The 18608-nt window shown below is 46.7% G+C and overlaps 1 protein-coding gene across 2 annotated transcripts in view; it reads right to left on the minus strand.

Annotated features, from left to right (window-relative positions):
- CDC45 (cell division cycle 45) overlaps positions 1 to 18383 on the minus strand; it is a 28420-nt gene extending 10037 nt beyond the window's left edge. The window contains exons 1-13 of one of the 2 annotated variants that reach the window (XM_066255005.1): positions 18259 to 18383; positions 18072 to 18131; positions 17228 to 17320; positions 16076 to 16213; positions 14321 to 14467; positions 13181 to 13236; positions 11772 to 11820; positions 11045 to 11106; positions 9774 to 9824; positions 8274 to 8393; positions 6471 to 6602; positions 6097 to 6195; positions 5300 to 5461 (exon numbers count right to left, since the gene is read on the minus strand). In XM_066255005.1, the coding sequence (XP_066111102.1) occupies positions 5300 to 5461; positions 6097 to 6195; positions 6471 to 6602; positions 8274 to 8393; positions 9774 to 9824; positions 11045 to 11106; positions 11772 to 11820; positions 13181 to 13236; positions 14321 to 14467; positions 16076 to 16213; positions 17228 to 17320; positions 18072 to 18131; positions 18259 to 18309 (1220 nt within the window). In that variant the 5' untranslated portion in view covers positions 18310 to 18383. The remainder of the gene's footprint in view (positions 1 to 5299; positions 5462 to 6096; positions 6196 to 6470; positions 6603 to 8273; positions 8394 to 9773; positions 9825 to 11044; positions 11107 to 11771; positions 11821 to 13180; positions 13237 to 14320; positions 14468 to 16075; positions 16214 to 17227; positions 17321 to 18071; positions 18132 to 18258) is intronic. The other variant, XM_066255006.1, reaches the window with a different exon arrangement.
- Between the last annotated feature and the right edge of the window lie 225 nt (positions 18384 to 18608).

Consider the following 18608-nt stretch of genomic DNA (forward strand, 5'->3'; position numbering starts at 1 on the left):
GGACAGACACACAAGGGAGAGAGATGAGAAGCATCAATTCTTCCTTGCAGTATCTTAGTTGTTCATTGACTGCTTTCTCATATGTGCCTTGACCCGGCGCTACAGCAGAATGAGTGGCCCCTTGCTCAAGTCAGCAACCTTGGGTTCAAGCCAGTTACCTTGGGCTTCAAGCCAGAGACCTTTGGGCTCAAGCCAGCGACCATGGGGTCATGTCTATGATCCCGCGTTCAAGCCAGCAACCCGGCGCTCAAGCCGGACAAGCTCAAACTAAGCCGGGGACCAGGGTTTTGAACCTGATAGAGTGTCCTCCGTGTCCCAGTCTGACACTCTATCCACTGTGCCACTGCCTAGTCAGGCCCAAATTCTATACTAAACTGGCAATTAGATGAGAGTAGAATAAATATTGTCAGATATGCAAGCACTCAGAACTTTTATACCTCAGATATACTCTTTCTTTAAAAGTTACTCAAGCTTGACCAGGTGGCGGCACAGTGGATAGAGCGTCGAACTGGGATGTGGAGGACCCAGGTTCAAAACCTTAGCTTGAGTGCGGGCTCATCCGACTTGAATGGGGGTTCACCAGCTTGAGCACGGGGTCGCTGGCTTGAGCGTGGTACCATAGACATGATCCCGTGGTCACTGGCTTAAGATCGAGGTCGCTGGCTTGAGCAAGGGGTCACTTGCTCTGCTATAACCAAGTCCCCCTACCCCCCCACCCCCATCAAGGCAATTATGAGAAAGAGAAAGCAATCAGCGAACAACTAAGGAGACTAAGAAGCCACAACAAAGAACTGATGCTTCTCATCTCTCTCCCTTCCTGTCTGTCCCTATCTGTTCCTGTCTGTCCTTTAAAAAAAAAAAGTTACTCAAGAATTGTGCTCTAGCAAAATAAGGGAATAAAAATAGATAAAGGAAAAGAATCCTAAGAAATGCTGGTTCCAGGGGGGCAGTCAAAGGTCATCCATGATGGCAGCGGCCCAGAGGCATAGTGAGCTGTAGGTCTAAGTGTGAGTCAAAAGACAGAGAATCCTAGGCTCTTAGAAAAAAAGGGGCTCATGGAAGACCCACTGAAAGGAAAGCTGAGAAAAAACTAATTATGATACAAGAGGCAATTAAGAACTCTAGGAAAAGCAAAGAACTATACCAAAAAATAATGTAATCACTGTTCATTATTGACTCTGAAATATTTCAATAGCACAGTGAAGTAACATTATTTATTTTCATGTTTTACACCAATCTATAGCCAACAAACAAAATGATTCACATTCTAGTCTCTTACTCAAGATTCAATGTTCTCAATTTTGAAAATATAAAGGCATAGATTTCAGAAACTGGTAGGAAAGGGGGAGGGAAAAGTGGGGATGCTGATACCCTTTTATTACAAAGAAGTGGGACAAGAAACACTCCTGATAGAACAAGATATAAGTATCTGAAGTTACAAAGAAGCTAAAAATAGTGACAGACTGTCACAACAGAGGGGAAGGAGCACAAAGGTGGGAAAAATGCTCTTTTGTCACAGCAGGAAGTCAGCAGACAATGTCTAAAACTGACCCATCAATCCTGGGATGAAGGCAGCAGTTGATCACATTAGTCTTTGAATTTCCTCATATTTCTAGATACAAATAGACAGAGCAAATTGATCCAAACCAAGCCCCAAGACCCACATTTATAACACAAGAAAATGAAGAAACACCACAACCCCCCTAATATAAGTCAGTAGAAACAGACTACCAACTGGCCACTCGACTAATGTATTATCAGTGTTAGTGTGGGAGGGAGCAAATAATCAATAAGACTTAAGAATGACGAAAACTATAGGCAACTGGGGAACACTATGAGGAGTTCTGCCCTGTCCAAGCAGAAAAGCGTAAAGGAACTTGTTAAAGTACAAGGGGTATGGTAAAGATTAGGGGGTAGGAGCAGTCTAGCCCCTGGGAGTTGCACCTGACTGCAACAGGTCCTTTCCACACTGGGCTCTCATATGGAGAAATTGCTGAGAATGGAACCAAAGTTGAGCAAGATAGGGACAATACAAAAAAGGAAATAAGCTACAGATAAAAACACATGGGGCCTGACCAGGCGGTGGCGCAGTGGATAGAGCGTCGGACTGGGATGCAGAGGACCCGGGTTCGAGACCCCGAGGTTGCCAGCTTGAGTGCGGGCTCATCTGGTTTGAGAAGAAACCCACCAGCTTGAACCCAAGGTCGCTGGCTCCAGCAAGGGGTTACTCGGTCTGCTGAAGGCCCGCGGTCAAGGCACATATGAGAAAGCAATCAATGAACAACTAAGGTGTTGCAACGCGCAATGAAAAACTAATGATTGATGCTTCTCATCTCTCTCCATTCCTGTCTGTCTGTCCCTGTCTATCCCTCTCTCTGACTCTCTCTCTGTCTCTATAAAAACAAAAACAAAAACAAAACACATGGGGATTTAGTGAAGGTACTAGCCAGGGCAATCAGGCAAGAAAATGAAATAAATAAAAGCCAGTTAAATTGGAAAGGAAGAAGTAAACCTTTCTCTATTTGTAGATCACCTGACCTTGCTTACAGAAAATCCTAAGGATTCCACTAAAAAACTATTGGAACTAATAAAGAAGTTAAGCAACATTGCAGAATACAAGAACAACATGCAAAAATCAATTGTTTTTCTATGCAGTAGCAATGGGCAAACAAAAAATAAAGAAAGTAAGTCCATTTATGATAGCATGAAAAAGAATAAAATATTCAGGGATAAATTTAACAACAGAAGAGCAAAGTTTATTCTAAAAAGAATTACAAAACCTGTTCATGGGTTGGAAGACTTGAAATCATTAAGATAGCAATACCCTCACCTTGTTAAATTTAATTTTCTAAATAAAAAAAAGATAGCAACAGTCTTCAAATTGATCTATAGGTTCAACACAATCTGACTTCTCTGCAGAAATAACAAGCTGATCCTAAAATTCATGGAATTCCAAGGAACCCAGAATAGTCAAAATTTGCTGCAGGCCCTGACTGGGTAGCTCAGTTGGTTAGACTATTGTCCCAATATGCCAAGGTTGAGGGTTCGATCCCCAGTCAGGGCACAAGAATCAACTGATAAATGCATAAAATAAGTGGAACAACAAACTGACGTTTCCCTCTCTTTTTTTCCCTCTGTCTCTAAAATCAATCAAAAAATATTTTTTTTAATTTGCTACAGCTCTGGCTGGGTGGTTCAGTGGATAAAGCATCGTCCTGGCACCCTGAGGTCACAGGTGCGATCTCCAGTCAGGGCACATATGAGAAGCAATCAATGAGTGCACAATTATAAATGGAGCAACTAAGTACAACAGTGAGTTGATGCTTCTCTCTCCCTCTCTCTCAAACCAGTGGGGGGAAAAATTGCCACAAAGCTACTTTCTGTCTCCATGGATTTGCTATTCTGAACAACTCACATCATTTGAATCAGACAATATACACTGGCTTCTTTCACTTAGAATAACATTTTCAAGGTTCATCCATCTTGTAGCATGGGTCACAATTTCCTTCCTTTCTATTACAAATCATTTTCTATTATAGGAATATACCACATTTTACTAATCCCTTCACCAGTTAATGGACATTTGGGTAGTTTCTACCTTTTAACTATTATGAATAATACTGTCATAAACATACATATATAAGCTGTGTAGACATATATTTTCACTTCCTTTGGAGATATGCCCAGGAGTGGTTGTCTATGGCTGAGAGAGATGGGGAATCTGTGGAAGGTGATGGCTAAGGGGAGCAGGGTTTTTTGGGGGCCAATAAAAACATTCTCAAATTAGATAGTGATAATGTTTGCACAACCTTATGAACATATTAAAATCCACTAAACTGTATACTTTATTTTTATTTTATTTATTTATTTATTTTGACAGAGAGAGGAACAGACAGATTGGAAGGGAGAGAGATGAGAAGCATCAATCCTTTGTTGTGGCTCCTTAGTTTCTCAGTGATTGCTTTCTCATATGTGCCTTATCTGGGAGGCTACAGCAGACCAAGTGACCCCTTGCTCAAGCCAGCGACCTTGGGTTCAAGCTGGTGAGCCTTGCTCAAACCAGATGAGCCCATGCTCAAACGGGCGACCTCGGGGTTTCGAACCTGGGTCCTCCGTGTCCCAGTCTGATGCTCTATCCACTGCACCACTGCACCACCGCCTGGTCAGGCTAAACCGAATACTTTTTTTTTTTCAGAGACAGAGAGTCAGAGAGAGGGATAGACAGACAGGAACAGAGGGATGAGAAGCATCAATCATTAGTTTTTCGTTGCTCATTGCAACACCTTAATTGTTCAATGATTGCCTTCTCATACGTGCCTTGACTGTGGGCCTTCAGCAGACCGAGTAACCCCTTGCTCGAGCCAGCGACCTTGGGCTCAAGCTGGTGAGCTTTTGCTCAAACCAGATGAGCCCTCACTCAAGCTGGTGACCTCGGGGTCTCGAACCTGGGTCTTCTGAATCCCAGTCCCGACGCTCTATCTACTGCGCCACCGCCCGGTCAGGCTAAACTGTATACTTTAATAGGTGAACTATATGATGTGTGAATTACAGACCTCAGTAGAGCTGTTTTTAAAAAGCATGTTAAGGAACAGGACCAGGAAACCCCAGAAAGCAGGTCCCTACATTATTTAGCACTGCACAAAAGCAACAGAGTGGCAGCTCTCTGAAGCAAGAAAGGTCTCTAAATCATGCCTCCTTCTATAAAGCTAGCCTAACTAAATCCATAAAGAAAATGAGCAACAGATGAGTATCAAGGCCAACTCCTCTCAAAGTAACTATTAGAAAAAAGAGACTAAGGAGGATAGCCTCCCTATTGGCAATCAGTACATGAGAAAGACATGCCCACAAATGATCAAACTGTAATGCTACAACCTATTTCAAACCAAGTAAAAGACATTAAAAAATAATGTAAGACATCTCAGGAAGTATAATAAGAAAAAAATTAGAAAAGATGAAGAATAAGAAATGAAGACTAAACTAGAACATAAGAATGAATAACTATCACAAATAATGCCTTAAGAAGTAAAAAGAAAATTTTAGAAATCAAAAGGAAAAAAGAAGAGATAAAGGGATGTCAAGGAAAAGTGACATATACTGAAGATGGGCAGGAAATGTGTCACGTGCACACCCCACTGGCCCACCACTGGTGCACTCTGATTCCAATTAGCACCTGAGCAGTTTCTGCAGGCCACAGTCACCCCCACATCCCAGGGGCCCCTGAGACCTGTTTCCCTGGGCAGTGTGAGGTTAAGGGCAAGAGGTGGCACGAGGGGCTGGAGGCCCTGACCACATCCACTACCTGGAGAGACTGTCCAGAGCCTGGATGAAGTTATCTGTCCCTGAGCCATCATTCTCAGGGTTCTCCATCAGTGACATGGTAGCAAAGACCACGTCACTGGCCAGGAACTTATGCTTGAAGCCAAAATGAATGCTGAAGGTCTGCACGCGCATGTCCTTCATCCTGCAACAGGGGGAACAACATGGCTGTCACCCTGTGTGCACAGGGGAGTGCCCTCAAGTCGTGGGTGAGCTCTCACCACTAGACCAGGACAGCAAAATGTGCGGCTATTTCCTCCCCCTCCTCCCCCTAATAGCAGCACAGCTATTTTGGTCAGAGAATGAAGAGGGTTCGAAGGTCTGATGTACAGGCCTATAACCTGGAGCACTGAGCGCCTTGTCCAAAGCTACTCAGATGCATGGGGGCAGAACAATAACCAGCTATCAGGCCGGGTTGTGTGTGGTCCTCTCCCATGCCCCAGGACGCCAGGAGCAGCCGGGCACAGGTCCTCCAGCAGTGCTCGAGAATCTTGTTGGGCAGAGCTCACCTGAACCTGGCCCCAGTGGGCTCTTCTCAGGCTCATTTCCTGTGTCCAGTGGGGTACACATGCTGGGTCAACCTCAACTACCCACACCTCAGCCCCGGGATTTAAGGATTCAAGACTTTTGGACACTTTACAAAACCCTGTTTTTAACCCAAAGAGAATTCAAAACTTCAGGAAAGGCTCAACAGGCCATGCTCATTTGTGCATTCCTGTTTTTTGCATTATTTTAGGAATGTAGTTAAAGCTGAAGCTCAATACAGAAAAACATGCTCACCCATATTTATTCGCAGATTCTTCAATCATCTCCCGCAAATTCTCCTTCAAGGAAATGTCCATGGACTGAAACTTTTGCTTCACCTGTTTCAGGGGGAGACTGGAAAGATGATAAGCACTAGTCACAGGAGCAGCCTGGCTTCAAATTGAGAATGCACAAGGACAGAGAGAACCCTGCAAGGGGTCCCAGTGTTTGTAAACAAGTGACATCCTGGCCGGGGCCTTCAGATGACATTCTGGGAACTCAAGAGTGAGAAATTTATTGCAGAAACAGGCAGCAGCTAAAAATTATGATCAAGGTGGTCACAGTAAAGGAGAGGAGCTTTTCCTTTAGGGCTGCAGGGTGGGGGAGTCCAGAACAAGGCAGTTACTCACCCCATGTCTGCAAGGAACTCCTGGAGCCGTTTCTGCCCGTGCACAGACCACAACTTGAACCTGGCTGCAGTGTAGCACGTGTTGCACAGGCTGTCGTGGAGGGACCAGTGCTGATAGAGCACCAGGCGGAGACTGGGCCGGAGTCAAGGAGTGCAGTGACCTGGGGCCCCACCCACCCTGTGACAGCTCACTTCTGATGCTCCAACAGATGGCCTGTCTTGCTCACTAGGGCACAACCAATTATCACCTGGGTAAACTGGAGCTCTTTGACCTTCTTAGCTTAATTTGCCACATATAGAGTTTGAGGTGGTGGGTGTGCACTCTTATCTCTATATGACAGAAAGGGAAGTTAAGGTAAAGGGGTTCTGAGAGCCTGTGTACTGTAGTCATAGAGAGCCTTGTGGCTCCCTGCGTCCTCCACCTGACCCTGCCCTTCCTCCCACCCATCTGCCTGCCAAGACCCCCTCAGGAAAACCCCCATCTTCACCCCTCTCCCTGAATACACTCCTCACTGTTCATGGGGCCAGAAGTGAGGCTGTGTGTGAGGATGTTCCCAACACCCAAGGCCTCTCTCACACAGGAGGGTAAAGGGCAGGATGCCAGGCTGGCCCTGCCTGCATCAGAGTGCCAAGGCTCTTGTCAATACACCCACCCCCCAGGCCACTGGGCACACGGCAGGCTCTGTCCTCTTTGCTGTCCCTCCAGAGGGCTAAGCTCCAAGGCCACCATTCTCTGCCCACACCACAGGCAAGCCCTGGTCCCTGGATGTCACAAGTCTGGCTCCTGCACTGTGGCCCTTCTCAGGAATTCGGCCACTCTGCACCCAGCACCACTTCCACACTTGGCATGGGAACCTCCCACATGACCTGTCAAAACCCACCCAGCCAACGCAGCCCACCCAGCCCATGCAGCCCACCCAGCCCAAGGTAAGGAAGGCACTATCCTCACCACTACTCTACCCACCGCCTAGCAGCAACCCCAGCATGCCTCATGCTCCCCGCTGTGGTCTGTCTGACCCAACCCACCATCCTGCCTCCTTATTTCAAATCATCAAATCAGTAGACCAGGGCCCTTTTGGACACCAAAAACTGAACTCAGTCACCACTATGGGTTCACAGGACCACCTGCTCTGGCCTCTGACTCCTGAACCCTGCCTATCTCTCCAGCCCCCTCCTCGAGATCACCTTAGAGTCTTTGCATGGCCAACAGCCTCTGCCCAAGCTGCTCTCCCTCCCATGGAGCATAACTGAATCTCAACCTGAGCAGTGGCCTCTCCAAGGACTGTCCTGAGCAATGTAGTTCCACTGCCCTGACCACTCCATCAAAACCCCATTAGTTCCTCATGAAATGCCATAATCTGTAATCATAGGCTGGCTCACTTTTTCCTGACAGAGTCTGCAAATGTCACTAAACTGGCTTCACCAAAGAGGTAGTCCCACATGCCCTCACCAGCATACACCTAGTGCCAGGCCTACAATGAGCTTTAAATACACACGTGATGCTTCTAAAACCAGCTGTAGTGTCTAGGAGCCAAAGCCACACTGACAAGGTGAGGCAGAGACTGCTCACCAGTACCCAGTGCTTTGCTCAGCCCAGAACACAGGGAGCCACTCTTCTTAAAGCCTCTTACCTTTCTACTGCCCATCCTGGAGACATGGCAACCACAGCTGCACAACCTGCAAGCACACCACATACAGGGGACGTGGGCTAGGGTCTGCAGGGTGAAAAACAGCGTGCAACAAAGCAAAGTATCTGAGGGCCAGGGTGCTGCCTGCACCCCAAAAGCCTAAACCACAAGGATACTCGTACTCGAAGGAAATGCGCATACAGTCCACAGAGAGAGCATTCTCCTCATCCTCGTCCCGGTGGTTGTGCCGGGACACATGGCGCTGCAGGATGCCAACATCGGTCACGTACTTCATCCTGGAAAGAAAGCACTGCTGGCCTGGGTGGGCTCCTTCCTCTCCTCACACGCAGCCTGCCTCAGCTTCTCTTCTCCCTCAGGGCCAGCCTACCATGCAGGCTTTCTTTCCAGGACTAAGGAAGCTCATCACCTCTGTGTAGAAACCATGCATGGCAAAGGGGGTGGCAGGGCTGAGCGAGCAGAGGAGAGCTGGGAGGGGTGAGCTCTGGCCTCTCTCACATCCCCTGAATACTCCCCTGGGTGAGGGCTGCCCTGTCATTAGTTATTTAATGCCTCCTGAGAGTGGGCACTGCAGAAGGCCACAGCCGTGCCCACCAGCCACAGTCAAGTGGATATACCCCATAAGTGACAGCGATTCACAACAGAGAGTATGGACCAGGCACCCAAAATGCTTCTGAGCACAATAGGAAAGGGCAGACCCAAGTCCAAGTCTAACTAAAGGTGACTACTGAGCAGGATGGTGACAGTGTGGTCTCACCTGAGAGGAGGCCACAGGCCAGGGTCGTTGCCTGGAGTTGCACACACCCCGTGCTAACCTTAACAGGGAAGGACAGTGAGGCCCAGCAGAGTGGCAGGCTGAGGCAAGATGATAGATCCAGGAAGTGCCCCAGGCCTATGAAACTCTGGACCCTCCCACTCTCTGGGCCACACGACAGACTTGGGTCAGGTGGGGTTGGCAGAAAATAGAAGTCATAAGGACCTTTGCAAACTGTACAAGGTGGCTGTGCCTGGGGCAGTGCCAGGTGACAAACTCAGGCCCTTTTGATTCCCCTCAGGTCTCCACTCGACTGCCAACAGGAATGGGGATGAGAAAGGGAACTAACACTCTGCCTCTTCCTGGTATCTGCATTCTGGGGTGGCCTTTCAGCTTGTCTGTCCAACTCCAGTGGCAAACACTAAACCCTGCCCCTTGAGAGACAAAAAAGGGTTCAATCCATGCCAGCCCTCCCTCTGCCTTTGAGATTGCACTCACCCTCCCTGGCAAGACTTCTGGGGTCCTCACCTTCTTCTCCTGCCCCAGGTCCACTGTGCATGGCCACACCTCTATGCTCAGCCATACCCACAGCACAGAGCACAAATATATAATACCCAGGGAGTAGAGACTAGGCTCCCTCCTCTCACCTCTAGCTCCACCTGCTGGACTCCCCAAGGGTGGATGAAACATCCACATAAGGCCACATGCTATTCTGCCATAGTTCCTGGTACTAAGGCCTTCCTTGGTGACAAGGACTCAGGCCCAATGCCAGCCTTGCCTCAATGGGGCTCTACAGTGAAGCTGCCACCCATCTCCCCACTGCAAACTGAGGCTGCAGCCGGGCCGTGTACATCGGTACAGCACAGGTCAACCTTGATCAGCTCAAGCAAGTATATATCCTTACTGGGTGATCCTGTCTTGTACCCATTGGTCTGTTAGTCCAACGATGGCCCACCTAGAAGAAGAGGGCAATGAAGCAGTGAACAGGGCAGGGCAGGTAGGGGCATCCTGCCATTGTGGCCAGACCCAGGCCCACACTGACAAGCAGCCCCTCTCTCCAGGTTAGACAGGTGATCACGAAGACTCAGGGTCCCTGGTTTGGTGTCACCACTGCAGGAACTTTTGGTACTCAAGGAGGGAGATCTAGGACAAGGATGCAGGGCACTACTCTCTGTATCCTGGCTCACCTATCACTCTCTGCCCTCATCCTGCCAGTGCAGGACAGCAGCAGACACCCATGCTCAGAGACTGGGGGCCCTTGGTGCCTCTCTCTACCTCTCTGAGCCCCTCACATTAACCCTCTCTCTGTGATACACCCACAGAACTGTATACCCTTGCCAACGTCCATGGCTCCCTGTCCTTCCAGTGTAAAATGGTGAGACACAGAGTAACATTTAGGCCCCTTAATAACCCTCCAAAGTTCCTTCTCTAAGCTTATCTTTTGTGGATAACAGAGATCTAAGCTGGCCTGGCCTCCCTGGGGTCACAGCCAGAACTGTATGCCATCTGCTAGTTCCAGGCAGCGTCCTTCAGGATGCCCCTCCAGGCCCACAACTGAAAACAGCTGAGGATACTGGGCACAAAGTGAGGCGAAAGAGGCCCAGGTCACTGAAGCACCCACTACATCTCTGTGCTGCATGATCCCACCTCACAGGGACCTCTTCAGAAAAATGTCACCTGTAGTGTCCCTGGGACCAACCCTACCTGCTTCTGACTTTTCCACCCCAGTGAGCCAAGAGCTTCTGCTTGAAGCAAACTCAGAGGTGGCAGGACAATATTTCCTGAGTAAAATTCACTATGTGCCAGGTTTGCAAAGATGCCTAGTAGCGGCTACCTGGTTCAAATCCCATGCTCCTTCTGTTACCTGTACTTTCCAGGCAGCAAGGCTCAGTGGTAGGGTGGGAAGGGAGGAGCTATATACAGGCCCCACTGTCTGACCCTCTACATAGGCTATGCCCCCTCTACTTCTGAGAGTTTGTGTGCTTCCCTGAAAGCCTTACACTTAGAAAGAAAACCAGGGCCATTCCCAGAGAGGGGGTTGCGTCCAATGTTCCCAGTAGGGACAAGGGAAGTGCACGTGGTGACGTTTTCCTCCAGACTCTGTCCTCATGTGGGAGGTCAGAGCTGCCAGAAGGATGCCACATGTGGCACTGACCTTGACTAGAGGCTACATACCACAGCATGTCATTCAGATCCTTGGACATCATCCATGCCAGGTCAAACATCACCATGGCCGACTGCAAGAAAAAGGGAAACCAGAGTCCACAGGCAGCCATGCTCATAGAAGGGGCAAACAATGGGGCCAGGCCACAAAGCTAGGCCAGACCCGAGCTGCCCGGGCCCCAAATGAACCTCTGAAGATTGAGGTCTGTCTGAGCAGCTTTGTGAATGGATTCTAGGCTAACCTGAGGAAGACAGAGTAATTCAAGTGAACTGAACTGTATAATCTGCTAACTAAAGTCATTACCATGCACACTTCATCCAGCAAGGGAGGACAGCCAGGTGCAGTCCTGTGCTGGGGCCACTACACATTTCACTGGGCCACCTGGTGATATTCAAGGGAGGCACTGAATTCGGGAGGTCAGGGACCTCATCATCCTCATGACAAACGATGATGAACAAAAATAACCACTGCCATTCTTTGAGCATATACTAAATGGAAAGGGTCATCCTAACAACTGCCTCTGAAATGAAGACTGTTCTCTTCCTTTAATGGAGGAGGAGAAATTTAAGGCTCAAAGAGGCTGTACCACCTCCCCAAGGTCATATAGCAGGAAGCTGTGGGGCTCAGATTCAAACCAGATCTTTTGTGACTCTAAAAAACCTATGTCATTCCTCCTCATGTTTCAGGACACTGACCCCCATGTCAGAACTTTGGTGAACTTTACCGATCCATACTTACTGACGTCCCATGATATTCATACTGCTCGTACTCAAAGAGGATGTCTCTTCTGTAAAAAAACAAAGTGCAACACAAAATGTGGGTCTTCAACAGGAAGTAGTTCAGGATGCCAAACATTTGGGAAAAAATGCTATAACTTGACAGTACTCAAGTAAATACAAAGAAAGTCATAGGAATCTTTTTTTTTTCACTTACTGACTCTTTCTCAGAGTGTACAGGCATAAGGCTGGAAAGGGAGTGACAGAAATACAAACCACTTGTGGCAATGAAAGAATTACAATGGCACAATCCCAGAACTCCAATTCTGAGAAATTATCCCAAGACAACAATTCAAAGGAACAAGCAAGACCAAACTTGCTATGTGTGCAAGGTCGTTCACTGCAGCCTTATGCATCTTTAGCAAAATACTGAAGTAACACACAATTCAAAATGGAGGAGAATGGCCACATAAGGCTGTTAGGAACTATCTAAAGGGTACAGTAGGTGGTAAAATGCAAAATTAGGTGTTTATAATAATTATGTAAAATATGTGCAAGTATGAATAACTCAGGGAGATCGAGCCAAACCAGACTCTCTTCCCATTAGTAAAAATAGGTTACATTTCTTTTTATTTCCTTACATGTCCTGAAATAGTTTTACACTGTCCTTCTACAAGGAACAGCAGGGCACAGCTGTCTGATCTTGAAGGACTGGATGCAGAAGGAATTCCCAGCTCAGGGCCTAGCTTCATGTTCACCTCAAGCTAGAATAACCATTCCAACATTTGTATTTTAGAGTACTTCAATTTTAAATCTGTACCATGAAGAGGAATTATGGATAATTTAGTTTCCTTTTTATACTTTTATTCCTATGAAAAGTTTCACACAACTGGCATCTAACTCATTTGTAAAAACTTGCAAATAAAAATATTTATAGCTGGCCTGACCTGTGGTGGCGCAGTGGATAAAAGCGCGTCGACCTGGAACACTGAGGTCGCCAGTTCAAAACCCTGGGCTTGCCTGGTCAAGGCACATATGGGAGTTGATCCTTCCTGCTCCTCCCCCTGTTCTCGCTATCTCTTCCTCTCTCTCTCTTCTCTAATAAAAAGGAATAATAAATAAATAAAATAAAATATTTATAGCTGGAAAACAAAAATAAAAGAACCAAAGGTCGTCACCTTAACAGGTGGCATGTATTTGGGAGAACTTTGGACCTGGTCCTATCATTCGTGGGACCAGGACCACAAATAGGACCCAGAGTTCTCCAATGCAGAGATCACATGCTCACTCGAGGAGCTACTGGTCCAGAGGTTCTAAACTAAACAATTATCCTCAAATGGAAAAGAATGCATGCAGCTCCAGGGAAAAAAAGTGCCAGTGACACCACAGACCCACAGTGAGAGTGGGGTGCTGTCTGAAGTGTATACTGACCTCCGGGCTTTCCAGTCTCTTCGCTCTCTCCTTTTCATGGTTTGTGCCATTATCTCCTGGTACAGGGACAAAGAAAACAGGTTAACCAGATGAGCCAGGAATTTATCCCCACAGCCCAAGAAGGTTCCGATCTGACAGAAGCCACTGGACTCAGATCTAAAACATGGGTCACTCCCATGCCCCTAGCACAGTCTCTTCCTGCAAAAGGGTGATGAGGTGGGGGATGGCTGGGACCCCTCTGGCCATCAGCATTGAAGACACTGTGACTGTGACGAGAGTGGATGCTGCCACAGCGCCTGCTCTGGCTACACTGTCTGCTTCAGCTTTCCATCGCCCCCACCACCACACGATCTGGGATGACCATACAAGCTCATACTGGTTCCCACCAGGTTAATAAAAGTTCATGTTTCTTGCATCCTATTACGTGTCAGTGACTATTCTAATTTAAACGCATAACCTAATTTAGTTCTTACCACAAAGGCATGAGGTAGTATGGTAGTGTTAAAAATCCATGGTCCTGAGACTTCCACTTCTAGGAAGATGTGGTAACCATAGTGTTCTGTATACGTCCACTAACTATACCTAAAACCCTGACATTACATAAAATATAAAATAAGAATCTGAAAGGTGAAGAGGAAGGTTCACCAGCTAGGGTCCCCAGGTCCTGAGGAATGACACAGTGATAAATTCCCTAGGTTTTATTTTTGGCTCATATATCCCAAACTTGGAACTGAAGAAGTTGGCAACCTGATAACATCAAGTGTAGGCAAAAAAATATATACGCCTAAAAAAAATCTAGCTCTATAGATATAACTATACTTGTATATAGATATATACATTCTCCCAAAAAGCCAAAGAACCAGGAAAAAACAGCCTTGAAAGACAAAACTTTTAGACAATACAGTAAGTCCCCAAGTTACAAAATCTGACTTATGTACAACTCGTACTTACGAACAGTGCACTAGGCTTTCTCTTAAGCCTGCATCGTTTCCAAGTGCTAGGTGGGGCCAGCCTCTCCTCCATCTCCAAAGGAGCCCTTCACTCCATCACACCTGCTCTCTGGGCCCAGTAAGCTCCAGACCAGCCTCTGACCTCTGGGAGTGACAAGTTCCTGAAGACTGGAGAGAGACCAAAACCCACCTCTTCTAACCGTGTGCGCTTCTCAGAAGGCTCTGACCCATCATCCTTTTCATCTTCTGAATATTCTTCATCCTCCTCTTCATCCCTAAAGATGTCATCGTAGGAAGGAATTTCAAGGTCATCATCTTGTTTAATGAGTAGTTTAATCTAAGATTAAAACAAAGAACAATCAAGTCCCTCCTCTCTCTTGACAGAAAACTATTCAATACATGTTTTGTTTTGTTTTTAACCGAGATAGAGAGTCAGAGAGGGACAGATAGGGACAGATAGGAACGAAGAGATGAGAAGCATCAATCATTAGTTTTTCGTTGTGAGACCTTGGTTGTTCATTGATTGCTTTCTCATATGTGCCTTGACTGTGGGGCTACAGCAGACCAAGTAACCCCTTGCTCAAGCCAGTGACCTTGGGTCCAAACTGGCAAGCTTTGCTCAAACCAGATGAGCCCACGCTCAAGCTGGCAACCTCGGGGTCTCGAATATGGGTCCTCTGCATCCCAGTCTGACATTCTATCCATTGCGCCATTGCCTGGTCAGGCTCAACACGTTTTTCTCTTGAAAAACCTTATTTCCAGATTGGGTGACTCAACTTTTCTGTACATACAAATAGCCACCTGTTTGAGAATTTGTAATTTCAAACTTCTCAGGCATTTAAAATTTTTCATTTCCGTTAAATAAGGCACTGGAGTTGTATGACACTGTAAGCAGCAATTACAAAACCTTGAAAACTACCTATAGTCACTAAGTCTGGAAAAATGCTCCTTCTTAAGCCACACATTAGGCCAAGAAAATAAACACCCACAACTTGGCCTCTGACAGAGAACATGAAGATGTGCAACCCCAAAGCAATTCTAGGTAGGCTGATTTCTCCTGGAAAAGCCCTCTGCCTAAGAGTTCCGGGACAACACTTTGTTAATGTGGGTGGGAGAAGATCAACTCAGAGAAAGGTTAGCTGGCTGTTCTGCTCAGGGGTTCAAAAAGCAAGCAGCAGAGCCATGTTAGGCTAACAGTGTCCTTTCACACCACTGTCTTGCTGGTCCTAAGTCACCCCTTGGATGGGCAGGCCAGATGCCTCTGAGATCCCTTTACTTTTTTATGTTTTTGCACTTTTCCAAAGTTAGAAGCGTGGAGACAGTCAGACTCCCACATGCGCCTGACCGGGATCCACCCAGCATGTGCACCAGGGGGCGATGCTCTACCCATCTGGGGCATCACTCCATTGAAGCCTTAGCCATTATAGCACCTGATTAGCAATGAGGTGGAGACCATGGAGTCATCCTTAGCGCCCGGGCCAACTTTGCTCCAATGGAGCCGTGGCTGCAGGAAGGGAAGAGAGAGAGAGAGAGAGAGAGAGAGAGAGAGAGAAGGGACAGGGGGAGGGGTGGAGAAGCAGATGGGCACTTCTTCTGTGTGCCTTGGCAGGAATCAAACCAGGGACTTCTACACACTGGGCTCTACTGCTGAGCCAACCAGCCAGGGCTGAGGTCCCTTGATATTTAATGAGGCTGGGCTGGACCCCTAAGCTCCGAGGACAGACTTGGTGCAGGGTTCCAGTTCCTATATCTTTCAGGTCAAGCAAATTCCACAAGCGCATTCTGAGCAACTCCAAGGGTTAGGCGTCACGTTTCTCATCAAAGATGAACAAAACCAGGTTCTTATCTTGCTAAGGACACCAGGTGTAATGTCCTCAGCATAAAAAGGAACAGACAGATAGATGGGAGAATGCAGGACAGGCATGGGCCCCAAAGGCCTAGTTACCTGGGTATCATTGTATACATTCACAACATTGACTGGCCTATGGGTGTCACACACAAAAAATATGACATCTTCATCAGGTTGAAGGACATCTAATAGGTCTATGTTAGCTCCACAGTTTATGAGAATAAAATACCGGAACTGAAAAAAGAAGAGAGATATTGTGAAGTACATCAAGAGGATTCTTTTACCTTCAGCATACTAGGCCTCTGAGTCCTTCCACTGAGACACATCTAACCCCTGACACTTGGCAAGGCCCTGATGGCAAGGGGCTCCAAACAGGGCCATAGCTGGCTGTGCTAAGTGCTTTAACATACTCCATATACTATTTAATTTCCATGACAACTTTGTGAGCTAGGTCCTATGATTGTTCTCGCTTCACCGTGGAGTCTGCAGAGGCGCAGCATGCCCAAGTCTCACAAATTCTAATGTACAGGGTCAAGAATTTGATGAAGAACAAACCAAAACCTCAAAGACATAACTGGGCCTCTCCAGATCTCAATCACTCTATGTGATAAACAGCTTCTCCGTTCTAACAGTATTCTACAGGTTTAAAATTTTAGCAAATCTTTGAGTAGCCCATACTTAATGGACACCTAAATATTAAGTTTTTATTACATCCCCTCACTATAGAAAATCCTTTCCTTATAAAAACAGAACTCACAAAGGTCCCTCCCATGATGACAGGAGCTCCTGGTGAGGCTTTACCTCTGTCAGACAGTCCTAGATATGGTAGACTCCAGGGACCCTCTTCCATACTCCAGTCCCTCCCTGTGGGGGTCTCAGATATCCTAGCTCTCATTATAACCCTAGGGAGAGGTAGGAGGAATCCTGTTTAAATTATGTTCTTGAATCCCAAGTTGGAAACTGGGACATATTTTCTAGAAGAGGTAATGTAAAATAGTAATCTAATCTAAAATAATTTTAACTAGGCCACACCTAAAACAAACTGCTAAATTCCAAGCACCTTACAATAAAATGTCTGCAACACAAGTTCAAAATTAGAGGTTGTCCTTATTTAATATATTTTTCTTTTTTGTAGTTGTCTACTTGAGGGTAAGTTACTCTGGCATAAAGCTTGTTTTTTCTCTTCTGTACTGCCTACTACATTTGATACTTAGAAAGGCTAATTATTCCAAAATACATCTTACATACCTGTTCTTTATGTTCAAGAAATGCAGTTTCAAGTTCTTGCCACCCAGAAACAGGGACCAGTGTATATTGCACGTGGTCACACTGGAGCAGGGCCTGGAGAGATATTAATTTCAAACCCTACCATATTTGGAATATCTTTAATTTACCTTGAAATGCACTAAAAAAAAATAAGATGGATTGAGAGACAAATTACATGGAATAAAGTTAGTAAAATATTAATGGGAAAAACTAGGTGATAAGAATGTGACTGTTCACTATACTATTCTGTATACTTTGCCAAATATTGAAATTTACCAAAGGAAAACATTGGGAGATAGGATGATCTTATTTCTAAGTATTCTAAGTAGTTCCTGAACCAAGGGCCTGACCAAAGCTCATGTAAACATCCAACATACCATTTTCAAAACCAAACCAATGATCTTCCCTAATATACTAAGGAATTCTGTATTTCCAGTATTGTTTATGGCGCCTCTATGTCCTCAGTTGTGACAGATTCCTGTCTCAACCAACTTCGACTACAGGTTAACAAGTCTCTCTAATGCAGCCACTTTTTGCCTAGGATATTGCAAAACTACTAACTAGTCTCCTTCACTTCTGCCTAATCGTTCTCCTTCTATAACCCACCCAATACTGTCCTGCCCGGGAGGCGACCTCAAGAATCCCCCTCCCCCGCTTTCAGTTGTTGTTGCTCCAGCCCCTACCCCAACCTGAGTTCTCAGCTGGGAAGTTGTTTCTTACCTTGCTCACCACCTCCCTCTCTTTTCCCTATTACATCACGTTCCTTCCGGACTCTACGCCCCAACCTCTCGCCGGATCGCACCCTCCCAGGGTACTCAGTGCTTACCTGAAGGATCTTGCAAGCGCACAGTGCGTCCACGTCCGAAGCCACGAAGAGAAGAACCCTCTGTCGGGGGAGAGAAAAAGAGCGCTGAAAGCAGCGCCCCTAACCCGAGCCCCTCCTGTTCTCCCACGGTCGCTCCCCTTCACCCTTCCCTTCGAAAAGGTTTCGGGGGTTGAAGAAAGGGGATCACCTGGTTCTGGACCACCTCATAGAACTCTTTGCGGAAATCGGACACAAACATGACCACGGCAGCGAGATAACCAGAGCTCACACACAGACACCAAGAGCCCCGGCGGTGGTCAAGGCTCCCGCCAAATCAGGTTTCTTCCAATTGGCCCATAGGCCAACCAATAATTCCCTAGTTCCCAGCCTTTCTTCCTGATTGGTTCATATTGCAGCAGTTGCAGTGTTTGGCCATCCACTGCTGGGGACGTTCTGGCCCGCCCCAAAGGCGCGTCGTAGTCAAGCATGGTAAAAACACAATTGCCCGCTTAAACTTTGACGCCCATTTACCCAGAAACCCCGCGGTTCGTGGACATA

Source organism: Saccopteryx bilineata, chromosome 2 (assembly GCF_036850765.1).
Source record: "Saccopteryx bilineata isolate mSacBil1 chromosome 2, mSacBil1_pri_phased_curated, whole genome shotgun sequence".
Classification (NCBI taxonomy): Eukaryota; Metazoa; Chordata; class Mammalia; order Chiroptera; family Emballonuridae; genus Saccopteryx; species Saccopteryx bilineata.